Here is a 14875-nt window from a genome sequence, read left to right as displayed (position 1 = left end):
GGACACACACACACACGGCCCCACACATGCACGCACGCACACACGGCCGCACTCAGCCTCAGTTGTGCAGGACTCTGGGCGCCCATGGCCAGAAGTGGAGGTTCGAGGCCCACAAAGGGTGCCAGCTGGGAGCGGGGCTCCCGCTCCCAGCAGCCCGCGCCCCCCAGGATTCTGGCGAGGGCCGCAGCCTCCTTACCTGCGGTGCCGGGAGTACTTGCCCCGTGCGTGTCCCGAGCCTGTGCATCCTGGGGTCGGGCAGCTGCGGGGGACGGGCGGGAACGTCACACGGGGCAGGCTGAGCCCACGGGAACCCCCCAGACCCTCCCTGGGGGACAGAAGACCGTCTCCAAACCATCCATCTCGGCACGGCCGCTCGCCATTTGCTAAGAATGAATGAAATAGCTCCCCGCCTTTAATCACGAACGCAGTGATCGTGACTCCACGAGTGAGTGTAATCAGATAAGACTTCCGGCTCGGCCCCTGACCGGCTCCCTCCCCCCGCAGAGGTCCCTCCCTGTGCAGGCACTGCCACCGGGCTCCCGGGGCTGGGACTCGGGACCCTCTGAGTCTGGCCCAACAGAAGTGCAAACCCTGGGTCCCCTGTGACCGTGGCCGACGTCCTGTGCCCCGTGTGCCCTTCTCCTGGCAGGAGCGAACCTGTGACATGCAGACCTGGCCCCCAGCTGGACCGGGCACAGCATGGTGGCGAAGACCCAGCTCCAGCGCCAGCACCTGGCGTGGGCCCAGCTCCCCATGAACGGAGGCGAAGCCCAGAGGAGCCACGGCCCAGGAGCTGCCGGGGAGACTTCTGCGGCGTGAGGCCCAGGAGCTCCCGATACCCGTCTCCCGCAGACTCAACCTCGGGGTGTTCCAGAAACTTCCGATCCTGGACACGGATCGGAAGGGGGACCGTGGGGGAATCAGGGTCCTGTGGGCTGCCGGACACGCCCACCAACCACAGACAGTTCTGCGGAGCAGCAGCCTGACAGCCAGCGAGACGTCGCCTAAGAGGGGCCTAGCCCCTCGGGGGAGGGGTCACCCCAGGGCCCTGCCAAGCCCAGAAGACCTTGTTTCAACAGGGCCAGCATCAGGGGTCTGAGCTGCCTACAAAGGACCAGAGCCCGTGCAGGAGGGACACTACGGGCCGACCATCCTGGGGGCTCCTGGGACTCAGACAGGGCCCGGCGCCCGCCCTCTGCCCAGACTCCCGGTGACGTCTCCGCTGTGTGAGCGGCCAATGTGCAGACAGCTGGGCCCAATGGCTATGCAGGCCACACTTACTGCCCCATCTGCAGAGGGAATGCCCCACCCCTGAGCTCAGCAGTAGCCTTAGGGGGGCACAGGTGTCTGGTGGGGATGCTCCCCACAGTCCTCTGTGCTGGGCCACCTTGGCTGAGCGGGCTGATCGCAGTGCTGACTTCCACCGTGTGAGAAAGCAGACAGGGATGGAGCCGGGGGAGGGAGCGGAGGGACATACGCTGCCCCACAGGGGCCTCCGTCTGCCCGGGGGACTCACAGGAGCTGCACCCCCACCTCTGCTCCAGCCCACGCCCGCACTTGCTTTCACTCTCGAGAACTAGCTTTGAGACATTTCACAAAAGCTCCTCGTTATTGGGGATTTGAAGCTGAGGTCCCCATTAGTTGATTAATCACTGAGTTAATCAGGCAATTAGGTGACAGCTGCTGTGAAGGGATGTGGGGCCCGGCGCTGCCCCGAACACGTCACCTGCTGCGAGATGCACCTCCATCCCAGTATGGGGGACCTGGCATCGCGGGGGAGGGGGCAGGACGGGCTGAGCCCACGCGTGCAGAGCTGGCGAGGGCCTGCTCTGGGAGGGGACAGAGGCCCCGAGACACTGCTCCCACGGCAGCCAGGGCACAGTCAAGGACGGGCAGGAAGGGTCGCAGAGGGCCCAGCGGTCAGCGCTGGGTGGGGCGACCACTGCCAGGGGTCCGGACACGAACAGCAAGCTGTGACAGTGAAGTCCAGACCAAATGCCAGCACATGTGGCCCGTCTTCCCCAGGACAGAGCGAAAGCCACCAGCTCCGACGGCACACAGGAGAGCCGGCTCGTGTGCCAGGCCGACGCACACTGCCAGGCACTTGGGCCTCCTGGACGCTCTGCTTGAGCCAGAAGGGACAAGCGGGGCGGGTGGCCATGGAGGGTGGGGACGACAGGTGTCCGTCCCTTGTGCTCCATTCAAGTGATTCTACACGAGCCACGACATCGCGATGCTCCTGCCCCAGGACACAGCGGTGGCTTTTCTCTGTGGGTGGCTGTACCGCCAGGACAGGGGGCTCGTCCACGTGCCGGGAGGGGAAGCAGCCCTGGCTCGCTGTCCTCGCTCACGGCACCTGCCCATCCCTGCGGCCGACAAATGCCGTCAGAGGCAGCGTGCACAGCCGCAGCTCAGAGGCCCACACAGCTCACAGCCGCAGGCACCAGCGGCGGCCCTCACGCGGCCCAGGGGCTGCTTGCCGTCGGTCCCCGTTCTCCAAGCTTTGATGCTCGGGGGCGAGAAGGGCTCTGAAGACATTGTCTCCAGGACTGAGATGTCGATGACTGGTCCCTGGTTTCTGCACAAAACCTGTCAGAGCCTGGCGGCTGCCGAGCAAACAGGCGGCCCACACGGCCAGTGAAGGTGGGCAAAGTCCAGACGCTCACAGCAGCCTCACCGACACGGGCCGGCCCCTCGCGATCCGAGACAGACCGCTTCGGGAGCCTTTGCTTCTGCCGTTTCAAGGTTACGAGACAGTGACGGGCCCTTCAGCTTCGCCTTCCCAGCTCCCCCCACAGCCCCCACTGTTGCCGAATCAATTAGCCGCTCTTACCAAAGCCTGGAGCTTCCTTGAGTCACGTGCTCAACTTCCTCCCCATCATCGACCCCAGGGGACATCCCGAGGACGTCCTCAGGGGGACTTTACGTGGCCCAGAGGAAGAGGCACCTCTTCCTGGAAGCCTTCTCTGCTCCACCCGTGGCTCACCACCCCGGAGCCTCCCTGCATCTCCCCGGGGAGCAGCCCTCCAGGGGACTGGCCCGGGCTCAGGGGAGGGTCCGTGGGCCCCCAGGGGCATGACCTGGCCCCTGTCCCAGCCTCGCCCTCCCGCCCCGCGCCCCAGGACCAGGCTTTGAACCGTGGAGTGTGTGATGACGTTGCTCCTGCCGCCGGCCCCCCCGCAACCCTCTCGGCCTCAGTTTCCCCACTTCGCCGGCAGAGTTCTCAGGACCGGTCCCGAGACCCAGACAGTGCTGAGCGAGTGCCACCGAGCCTGCCACGCGCCCGAGGCCCTGAGCCTCCGCCCCCACCACGCCCCTTCCCCTCTGTGCCCGAGCTGCAGCCCCAGAGGTTACAGGGACACAGGGACACTTTGGGGTCCTCTCATTTTCCTGGCTGGCACAAGCCTTCCACTCGACAGCTACCTGGTGCAGCATGAAACGGTCCCGGCCCACGTTTGCTCACAGCCGAGTGAGGCTGTCACCCCGGGGCTCAAGAGCAACTGAGGCCCTGGGATATGGCCAACCCCAGCTGTGCATCGCCCTCGGGAACCGGACGCTCTGTGTATCCCCACCCAGGAGTCTGGTGGCTCAGAGACTTCCTCGGATGCGGCTGTCGCCTGACCCCTCAGCATGGACAGCCCCCTGGAGCCAGGCCACCTCCCCGCTGTCCCGGCGTGTGGGCACCATAATGTGCCCAGCCCCAGAGCTGTGAGGGCTCAGGGCGCCTTCACCCCCCAAGAATGAGGCTCGGCAGGCCGTCTCAGCCGTGCTTCAAGCCTCACACGAGATCCGTGAGAAGTAACTGCCCCCGTGGCAGGCATCACCGCCTGCCCTCGCTCCTCTGGCTTCGGGCTGGAACGTATCGTCACTACCCCTCCTAGGGAAGATGGGGGGCCAGGGCCCTCTGACCAGGGCCACTCACTGGAGCTCCGCCTGAGCACGCTGGCACCAGAGGCTGGCCCAGAGGGCCCGGGAGGGCACAGCCCACAGAGCCCCGTCCAGAGGTGCTGTGGGTGGTGCTGGGACCACCGCCATGTAGGCACCGGGGCGGACCCCCGCCAGGAGGGCAACCAGTAGGCAAGAGGAGTCACCCGTGAGAGGAGGGCCGGGCCCCCTGCCTTGACCCAGCAGTTGTCTGCCATAGGCTGTCCTCCCTTCCTGCTCTGGACCCTGGTCCCCTGTGAGACACGGCCTGGAACCTGGAAAGTCACCGAGCTCGGCTACCACAAGACACAAAACCCGTCAGCGTCGGCAGAAGACCCAGGACGGGGGACAGCCTGCCCCTTCCCCTCTGGCCAAACTGGCCCTCAGCCTGGCCAACACAGTCATCTGTGAGCACCTGGCTGGGGACTGTGCTGGCCAGGTCCAGCACCTCCATGCCCAGTCATAAGGCTGGCTGCGCCCTGGGGCCAGGACAGAGGTGGCAGGGAGCAGGGGGCCCACGGGAGGCAGGAGCTCTAGGGTGCAGGTGGCCTGTCCAGAGCCCCAGCGTGGGACACGAGGCTGTCCAGGTCACAGGCGCATGCACGGCTCAGTCCCGGCTCAGGAGGCCTTTCTTACCTGAGGTCGGCGCCTGCGGGCTCTGGGGGCGCTGAGTGAGCGAGCGAGAGAGAGAGAGAGAGAGAGAAAGAGAGAGAGAGAGAGAGAGAAGGAGACACATGGCAGTTGGTACTGATACGAGAATCGCACAAAAACAGTAGGGCCTCCCGTGAGAGCTCAGCCTCACCTTCTCCTGGCCTGGTGCGCCCCCGGGTCTAACAGAGCAAGCTGCGTCTCCGAACCAGGCCCCCACGGCCCCTAGCGTCCTACAGAGCGGCCGGCACCCAGCCGGACAGGCTCCCTGGGCCCCAGGCCGGGAAGGGACCTTTTTCTCTAATTGCAGGGGGAAGTCAGCTTCCAGCAGGAAACATGACCCAGAAGATGAAGCTGGAAGGAGGGGAGCGCAGAGGGGCCAAGTGGCTGTCGGTCAGAGATGGGGCCACCGGGGGCCAACCCGCCTGGACCAGACATCTGAGGGCTTGGCGCCACGCCTGGCGCGTGGCCTGTGGTGTCAGGGAGCTGAGGCCGGGGAGGGGATGGACCAGTCCTTGCAGAGCGCCCTCCCCACCGCAGAACCAGCACAGGGGCCGGTGTCCTGGGAGGCACAGGGGCTGCGCCGGCCTTTCTTTTCCGAAAGGTGGACCCTGGCTACGTTTTGCTTTCTACGCTCTATACAGCTATCGGCCCCTCATTTCCTCCCCATACGGGTCTGTCTGAGCCAAAGGCCCTTCGGGCACCCTGAGGCCACCAGACACGCCATGCCCCAGGCGCCCAGGGCAGGGAGGAGCAGGCCAGGGCCCGGGCATTGCTGTGGGGCTCTGTCCTCCCATGGGAGCTGCTGGGGGACTGGAGTTTACGGCTTCGGCATCTGGGACTCGAGGCCACAGCCACACTCACCTCGGAGGGACTTGGACCGCGTCCGAGCTCGCTTATCCTCGGTTTCTAAGCTCATCTGCAAAGAATACAATCGTGGCATTAACACGCTGAGGGCCGCACCAGCCCCCAGCCATTTCCTGGCTCAAGCTTTGCTGGTGCAGGTCAGGCTGTGACAAAATGACAAGGAAGGAGTGGGCTGTCAGGCCGGGACAGGCCTGGAACCGGAGGTGGCAAGCAAGGGGCAGGGGCTCCAGGGCAGAGAGCCCCAGCTCCTGGGGACCCTGTGCCCTGCCCCCCACGGCCCACCACCCTGCAGGACCCAGCATCCCGTGGGAGCTACGTGCTTCCACTGTCCCATGAGAAACAGGCTGGGACCAAACGGGCCTCAGGGAAGCTCCCAGAGAGGGGACAGCCTGGCGTCCGCCACATGCTTCGCAGCAGCCCCCGCAGAGGTGGCCTGGGCACAGGGCTGTCCCTAATGTTAGATGGGACAGTCTGCACTCCCAGAGAGGACAGAGGGCAAGTTACCCACGTTACGGACGCCCTCTAACGGCTGCATCAAAGGTGCAAAAAGAAACAGCTAAAGTTAACTTTAACGCTAACATGCTGAGCCCCATCTTCCCAACGCGTGGTCAGCCCCAGAATAACCAGCATAAGACAAGGTGAACGGGGCTTGGTTTCATGGTGACTCTCAGAAGCCTGGTGTGGCTCCTGGACTCACAGCACACTGTAGTGCAATGAGCCACACACCAAGTGCCCGGGGCTGGGCCGCAAGGCTCCAGGGGAGAGGTGTCTCGGTGAGAGCCAGGCTAAGGCAGGCGAGGCCATGTGGACCCATGGGCCTCCCTCCCAGGGCTGCCGCTTCTCCCAGGGCAATGAGGCACCTGCACAGTCTGGACCCCACCGCCCACTGATTGGTGAACCCATCCTACACTCCCTGCCCCTCGCTCACTTCCGTGGGGGACACTGCCCACACTGTCCTGCAAGGCAGTCGAGAGAGAGCCCCCAGGGGCTACAGCTCATCACACGGAACCGTCGTCCTGTTAAGTCTGGGCAGGCAGGTGACGACGAGGTGGGGCGGGGGCGGGGCGGCAGCCCTGGTGTACGCCGTGCACCGGTCTCACCGGCTGTCCCATGGTCAGGAAGAAGATGCAGCAGTCCAGCTAAGGCCGCTAGAGGGACAGCCAGACAGCGGACAGCGGGGACAGTAGCCAGGGGAAGGGGCAGCAGGACCAATGTGTGAGGCCCCCCGGGAAGAAGGAGGAGAGCCCCCCGATTAGTAGGGGGAATCTGCAAAGGGAACCCACCTGCGGGCCGCACTAACGCACAGTGATTGATTACACGGCTTGTCGAGGGAGAAGAGTCAGAGCCCGGGTGACTCACGCAGCCCGTCAGGCGCAGGCCGCTGTGGGCCTCAGCCCCCTGCAGCAGAGGCGCCCCAGGGGCCCACGGCTCACGTCTAAAGTGGGGAGAGAGGCAGGCGCAAGGAGCTCCTTAACGATTCTGCAGGAGCCAGCGGGGCCTTCCAGCCGGGGCACGGTAGACCCGGTGCCAACGACCAGTGCCCAGTGCAGCCGGCATGTAGCCTACGGCCTCTCCCTGTCAGCTTCCCAAGGAAACTGGCAAGCATTCTGCCGGGCAAAAATGCCTTGGCAACCTGGATTTCCTGCGGATAAACTATTCAGAGGGGGGGACGAGGGGCGCAGGGGTGCGTAATGGAGCCGCGTGTGCTGGGCACCACCCATCTACAATCTCTCTGCATCGAACGGTCAGTGAGCGCGTGTGGCTCTGATTTTAAAAGGGAAGAAACTGAACTATGGGAACAACAGACAGGTTAGCGCTATAGCACGGGAGCAAAAATCGTCTGGGCGGCAACTCGGGGCACCGAGGCAGGACCCCGACTTCCGGGCCGTCCGGAACCTCGGGGCAGCGCCGCCCGACCCCAGAGATCAGCGAGCACTCGGCATGGGCTCGTCATTCTTGTGCCGGACATCAGGCACTCCACGTCCCCCACCTCTGACCCCCAGCCTGTCCCCACCTACACAGGCGGTCACTGCTGGACAAAGAACCACACCCATGCGGCCCCAGACATGGCCCTGCATCCTGGCCCCCTGGGGCGTCCTGGGCTGAGGAGCGCCGGCCTTGGCACCCGGCGTCCCTGCCCACAAGGGACAGTGCAGACTTGGGGCCTTGGCTGGGATGGGGGGCTCCGAGCATCAGTGGAAACTGAGGGCACTTCGCGAGGGCCGACGCAGGCCGGAGGTGCTCCAGAGCTGAGCTGGGAGCACACTTGGGCGGCCAGAGTCGCTCAGAACCAGGGTCCTCACAGCCCTCGCTGCAATCTGAAATAAGCACGCTCACACCTGTTTCGGGGTCACTATCTGTTCTGCGGAGAGCGGGGTGCCACAGCTTCAATTGCTGATGAGTACTCATTACATAACGGTGGCTGGATGGACAAACTAACGGCGGCAGTTGAAACGCCTCTGAGGTCCTGGAGCTGGGGAAGTGGCCGGCAGCATCAGAAGGGACCACCAGGCGCCAAGCCCATAGGGCACATTCGCCCAGCCCTGGGCTGGAGGAGCAGACAGGTTAGCATTTTGTTGACTTCAGAATTCGTCCCAACAGCCAGCAAAGCTGGGGACTTGGGACAGTTTTCAAATCCACAAGATCATGTGGTACAGTGTCCCTGAGGGAGAGGGCGGTGCTTGGCCCCTACATGACCTAGAGGAAGAGGGGGGCATTTGCCGATCCCCAGGGGACATGGGCAGCCCTGCCTAGAAGGAAGGAGCGGCATGGGGTGCGGACACAGGACATGGCCAGGAACTGGCAGCCGCTCACTCTGTCGGCTCCCGCCCTGTCCCCCCTGTGCCGGGGTGGGGAGAGACGTTGGGGCGACGCCGGCTGGTTTTCTTCTCTCGCTTGCTGACGCCAGCCACAGTGCTGTGGCAGACCCCTGTCCTCAACCCCAGGAGAAGCCCCACTGCAGGACTCGAGGGCAGCTGCCTCTGCAGCCAGGCCCCAGACCCTACACAGCCTTAGCCACGTTCCTGCTGCTGCCTGCACAGCCCCCCACCCCGACTCCCTTTATCTGAGCATGTGCCACACTCCGGCCCGGGTCACCCAAGAGCCCTCGGCACCAGCCTGCTTCCCAGTCTCTGGTCTCTGAGGCTGGGCCGCATGCTGTACCCTTGCACCCCCGGGGCCATCGTGGCACCTAGTTCCCTGCGGTGACCGTTCTACCCCCTTTGGGGACATCCTGCTCTCTGAAACTCTCCTGACTGGCGCCCCGGGCTGCAGAAAGCACACCCGCGGAGTGTGTCTGGGAGGGCTCTCCCCAACTACCCCCAGGCTGAAAATTACAGCCGCATAGTGACACCCAGGAGAGCAGCCCTGTCGAGCACCCCTGCTCAAAGCTCCAGCACAAACAGAATTCCACCTGCCCAAGGCAGAGGTCCAGTGACACCCACAAGGTGAATGGGAAGGTCACACCCGGCAGCACCTGCCTCCCTCATCGGGTGCACCCTGTCCAGGAGCGGGGAGAAGGGAGGCCTTGCACCGTCCATGCGGCCACCGCCCCCCACTGCTCACCTCCAGAGTGAGAGATGGGCCACACAGCTCACGCTTCAAGGTCAAGAAGAGGTCTAAGGGCCTCCCATCAACGCCCACAGCTCTTCTCCTTAAGGTTAAACACACTCACACACCTGCCCAGACGCATGCAAGTGCACACACGTGCACACACCCCCCACTCGGCAGCCCCAGACACACATACACACACACACGCACGCCTGCCCAGCACCTCCAGACCACAACCGGGGGATCCCATGCTGGGCCCTCCTGACCCCTCTGAGCTGTCCGCCTCTCTGGTGCTGAACTTGGAGGCGGCTGCAAACCGTGCACAGAGGACTGCGGGGGCTGCCACCGCCCCCTCCACCTGCTGTGAGAGGCCAGTCCTGCCGCCGAGGTGACACTCTGCTCTCAGTGGCTGCGCCTCCTTGGTGAGAAGCTGCCACCTGCCCCAGCCACAGCGTGCCCCTCTCGGGCCGTCCCCCTGAGCCTCTCTGCCCAGAGCAGGGACCCAGGCCCGGCTGTCTGCCCAGGCTGCAGGGAGAGGGGGCCTGTCGAACCGCTGGTGAGTGTGGCCACAGACTCAGCCACACCGGTGCCACGCCTGCCGAGCTCGTCACCCAGAGCCATGGAGACAGCCCAGCCCACCCCGACACAGCGCCGGCAACTGCCAGTCGCCCAGTCACTCAGCGCCGCGCCCCAGGTCCCATTTCAGCGTCCTTCACGGGGAGCTGCGTTTTTCGCAGCCTGCACGTTTGTGGGACCCGCCTCAAGCGCCTGTCATGCCGTTTTCCTGTGGCATCTGCAACACGTGGTGGCAATTTTTGTGGTATTTCAAGCTTTTCATCACCATTGTATTTGTTAAGCTGATCTGGATCCGCTTTCTTCGAGGTTATGACTACAACTGTTTTGGGCACATGAACCAGGCCATGTCAGACGGAGAACCTCACTGATAAATGTTGCGTGTGTCTTGACTATGAAAAAAATTCACATGATTCATGTCATTGCAACCGTCACTCCGCTGTGGCGGCCTCCGAGTCAGCCCACAGCACCTGTGCCTGTGACGCTGCACGCACGCGACCTCTGCTTAACTGCTCACGCCTAGGATGGGCTGAGGCGAGCCCCACATTCGCCCAGGTGCAAACTTACAGCGATCAAGATTGAATAAGAGTTTAGTGCAACATTTTAAAACATTAAAATTTATGCAAAAGATCCAAGATGAACAAAATGCCAAAAATTTAAATAAAGATGGGATTGGTGTTACTGAGCTTCCCCTTTGCCCCGGGCTCCAGCAGGGTTGGGCAGGGTGCTCACAGTCCCACGGGAATGAAAGCGTGAACGGAGGTGCCTGACAAGGTGCTACAACAGACCCACGAAGATGAACATCCTGGTCACCAGGCTCAAGAGAAACACGTTGGGCTTCAAGAGCAAAACACAAGTGCCGCCTGAACACCTACGGTCCCTGCCGGCCACATCCCGGCGGCCACGCCCTGGGTCACGGCTTGGCTCCTCGACAGCATCTATATATCAGGAAAATGAAATCCGCCCCGGGGATCTGGGAAGGCATGCCCACGGAGCCCACCGCCACCTCCACTTCCGTCTCTAAGGGACCCCTGAGCCTGGGGACCCAGCTTCACCAGGCACATTGCGGAGGGTCTAGCATGCAGGCCTTGGCGTGGCTGTGAGCATGTATGAGGCCCCGGTCTGGGGAGTGGTCAGGGGAGGGGCCTGCATCACCGCCATCACTGAGTTTTAGACAGGCAGGCACCACCCGCCTCTACTTGGGGAGATCAAAATAAACAAGATCAACAGACATCACGAGTCCCTAGAGGTTGTCAGCCTGCCCAGGCCCCAGGTCACAGCAGGGAGGACGACAACGGTGACCGAGGTGCATTCGGGGCCCAGAGTGACCGACTGGAGAGCAGGGTCCTGGCCAAAGTCAGACTCTCTCGTCACATTTTAGATTTATTCCATTCAGTCACCTTCCTTCTTTTAATTTTGAAGTGAGCAGGTCACTGATGGCCCCACCTGTGCTTCGCCTGGTCTAGACAGGTGCTGAGTGGACAGAGGTAGCTTTGCGCTGCACGCCGGGGTCAGCAGGACTCTGCCCAGACCCGGGGCCCCGGGAGCAGCCGCCTGGGTGCCTCACCTTGCCACGTCCAGCCAGGAGCCTCAAGGTCCTGCAGTCGCTGGCCTTGTCCCCGTGTGTCCACCTCTGACTCAGCAGCTCTCCCCGGAACTCATTTTCTGAGGGTCAGAAGAAGAAACCTAATGAATGCCACAGCCGCGTGGCTACAGGACGGAGGCAGGGGGCTCGGTCACTGTCACACCGACCCCGCACCGGCCCCCTGCCAGAATCCACGGAGACGGGCGAGGCCGGGCCCACACCGCTCAGGGACGAGAGGCCCACGCTCTGTGGGGAAATCAGTCTCTGGCTGGGCCACCCCTGCGCCTGCCCCTTGCCTGGCTCTAGAACCTTCCTCTGCTGCCCCTGCCTCTCCAAGGCGATGCCCCCAGTGAACATTCGATCCCTCACATAAATGCACACTTCGAAGCAGAGGCTGAAGGAAGACACCGGCTGGACACAACAAAGAAGTGCACTGTGTCCCTGGTCCTGCTCGGCACTCCCCGTTTCCATGACAACCTGCTTTCTACAACCACAGTGTCTCACAGGAAGGGTCATCAAGTGACCGACAATAAAACAGGAAACGGAAACCGGGCGTTTGTGTGCTGCTGAGGACAGGTCAGACGCACCGCTTTACGCCCACCGCCCTCCCCTCCTGTTTTGGATGCGCATCCCCAAATGTTTCTCTAGCAGGCCACTCTCCGGCCCCGGGCAGCACGGTGGCTCCTGGCCACGGTGTCCTCTGACCTGGAAGGTCTGCATGCCAGTAAAGGGCTTCTGGTGACCTCCGGGAGCACAGGCACAGAGTGAAGCAGATTGGTTGTCCAGGGGACACCTCAGGCAAACTCTTCAAAGGGACAGTTTGGTCCCTACTGTGTCCCTCCCCCTCACTGAGCTACAGGTCATCTGTGGAATGAGGGCCGGTCTGGACTCCAGCGGTGCCAGCTGTTGGACTCTCTGGGACCGTGACCCCACTAGTCATCGGCTTGCTGCACATGGGGCGAGGCCCACCCACAGGCATGACAGGCACGTGCGGACAGCACAAGGGGGCACGCAGGACGGGCCTCTCAGGCAGATCAAGGAGAGGGCAGACGGCCTCAGGCGTGGGGCAAGGGCAAAGGGGCCAGCCCGGGCTGGTGCGTCTCGGCGGAGGCGGAGGCGGAGGCGAGCGCTCACGGCGTGGGTGGCGGCGATGGGTGCCGGGAGACACCGGCGGCAAAGCAGACGGGCTTCTCCCAGAGAGGGTGCCAGCGAGAGCGGGCCCCCGGCTGATCTGCAAGGCTCACGCAGAGGCCTCTGTCACGGTGGCACGCGTACCCGTGTGAGGTAACCGCGGCAACCCAGTGATAACTGAGACAGCGAAGCTAAGATCCAAGGGTCTGTGCCACCAGCAGGGTCGTCCCGGCCCCTGGGCACCCCACCCTGCGTGAATCGCCCCCCAGCCCTTTCTGTTCAGGTCTCCCGCAGAGGTGACGTGGCCGGGCCTCTGCAGAGAGGCCTCTAGCGATGACCAGCTCACAGGTGCTTCTCACCTGCCCCCGAGTCTCGGAGTGAAGCGTGGGGTGCCCACTCATGCGCCCTGGTCCCCACATCCGTCCCCACAGCTGAGGGGCATCAGCTGCAGCACCCTCCCACTAAGCAGCAGCTCACACCTTGGTGGCCCTTGGGTGTGGTGCCAGGTCGAGCAAGACCAGCCCCTCGCAGACGAGGACCAGCTCTACCGGGATGCGAGTCCCTCCTTTTCCGGGGAATCTTTGGCAGCAAACTGTCGTCCCCACCAGGAGCCAGTCAAACGCCCCGGGGCTACTCTCTTGGTCCCCTGCTGGGCCCCGCACCCCAACACTTGCCGAGTCCCCAGGCAAAGAAAGGCCCTGCTGGGGGTCCCATCACTGCGCCCCGTCCAGGAGTCACACTGCTGCTGGACGCTCACCAGGCAGAGGGTCCACACCTGACCTGCGCGTCACCTGCTTCACCCACGACCGGGGCGGAAAGAGCTGCGAGAGGCTTAGGGCAGGTGAGGGAGGGGCCGGCCCTGCCCATCCTCGGGACGAGCCCTCCCGGGTCTCTGACAAGTGCGTCCAGACCCAGCACACGGCCACTGGGGAGCAGGTGGCGAGGATGGGATGCCGGCCATGACCCCGCTCTGGAGCTCGGTCCTGGATGCCCTGTCTGACCCCACAGGGGCCCCGAGCTCACTTTATGAGACTGGCAAGCGGACAAGAGCACCGAGGCCATGAGTGAGGCGCACGGGGCGCAGGGTGGGTGCCCTGCCCTGGGTCCCCAGGGCACCCACCCCCAAGCAATGTCGCCTCTCCCAGCTCGGCCGCCCAGCAGGCCCAGCGCACTGTGTCCCCCAGCGTGTCACCACTCCGTCCCCCGAGGCGGGGGCCATCTTGCATCCTGGCCGAGCCCACCCCTCCATGTGGGCTTGATGTCCCCTCCTCCCACCAGGAGCCTCAGGCGCAGCCACAGCCTCGCAGCTGGACCCTCCCTGGAGATTTGCAGCTCTGCCACAGGCTCAGGCATCGCGTCTAAAAACACCGTCCGTGTGGACTGCACGCCAAGCCCCGTGGCCGCCCCCACGTCCCCCGTCACAGCCGTATTTCTCAAAGGACCAAAGCTGCTGACTCTACTCCTCCCCCACTCCCACTGGCTCCCCCAGCAGCGACCCCTCGGGGTCCCGCCACACCCACATCTGCCCACGCTCCACATGCTCCCCTCTGCACCCCCTGGGACCCCCAGGCCCCTCCCATGCCTCCCGCCAGCCCCCCAAGTCCTCTCTGATTCAGGCACCCCACTCCCATCAGCCGCTTCTCACGGGACTCAGGCTTCCCGCCGGGGAGCATGGACGGGGGGCCACTGTCACTTTCTGAATCTCAGCAGAATCTGACCATTTCTGCCTCTCCAGCTGTTTTGTTTCTTTGCAAAAACTGGCAAACCAATTCTAAAATTCCTGTGGCAGTTTAGAAAAACCTGTCTCACAGCATACACAAAAATTAATCCAAACGTAAGAGCTGAAACTCTTAGAGAGCAGGAGTGAATCTTCCTGCCTTTGATGGGTTCTTAGCTACGACACCAAAAGCACAAGCAATTAAAGAAAAAAGGAATAAACTGGGCCGCATCCAAATTTTAAACTTTTGTGTGTCAAACACTGTTAAGTTGAAAAGACACCACATCGACGCGGAGAAAATGTTTGCGAATATCTGGCAGGGGCGGCACTGAGGCCACATGAAGACCAGCCCCCAGCTGCACGACGGCACGAAAAGACGCTCGAGTCTCACCGTCCGGAACATGCACGTGGAAACCGCGGGACACCACTTCACGCCCACACGCGTGGCCACGATCTGCTTTTAAACAAAACCGACAATAAAAAGAGCCGTGTGGGCCCTGGACCCTCAGCACTGCCGGTGGCCGGGGAGGCACACGCGCCTGGGGCGGGCGGCAGCGCCTCGAAGCCGGGCGGCCCACGGCTGCGCGCTCGGCACAGACCCGGGGGCCGCGCGCGTCAGAGGCGCCCGGAGCAGACCGCGCGGGGCCACGAAGCTGCGGGGACCAGGCCGAGGCGGGGCCGACGTCGCCCTCGTAACCCACGGGCACACACGCCCTCGGCGGCCCCTGCCCTGCGCCGCACGCAGCCCCCACGCCCCGCTGCACCTCAGAGCTGCACAGGGAACACCTCGGCTGCAAAGCCGGGCCCTGGGGGTCAGTGTGCACACATCTCTTCGTTTGAGGGGGAAAAAATGTTCTCCTGCCATTCGCCCCATTTTCACT

General features: G+C 63.5%; 1 protein-coding gene across 1 annotated transcript in view; it reads right to left on the bottom strand.

Moving 5' to 3' along the window:
- The window catches only part of MYT1 (myelin transcription factor 1), a 49481-nt gene that overhangs the window by 27273 nt on the left and 7333 nt on the right, over positions 1-14875 (bottom strand). Inside the window, exons 2-5 of the mRNA XM_039864918.1 lie at positions 11129-11226; positions 5437-5491; positions 4561-4591; positions 197-259 (exon numbers count right to left, since the gene is read on the bottom strand). Coding sequence (XP_039720852.1) covers positions 197-259; positions 4561-4591; positions 5437-5491 — 149 coding nt within the window. The 5' untranslated portion in view covers positions 11129-11226. The remainder of the gene's footprint in view (positions 1-196; positions 260-4560; positions 4592-5436; positions 5492-11128; positions 11227-14875) is intronic.

The sequence above is a fragment of the Pteropus medius genome, unplaced genomic scaffold (genome assembly GCF_902729225.1).
Source record: "Pteropus medius unplaced genomic scaffold, Ma_sr-lr_union100, whole genome shotgun sequence".
Lineage (NCBI taxonomy): Eukaryota > Metazoa > Chordata > Mammalia > Chiroptera > Pteropodidae > Pteropus > Pteropus medius.
This window is presented reverse-complemented; position numbering and strand designations above follow the sequence as displayed.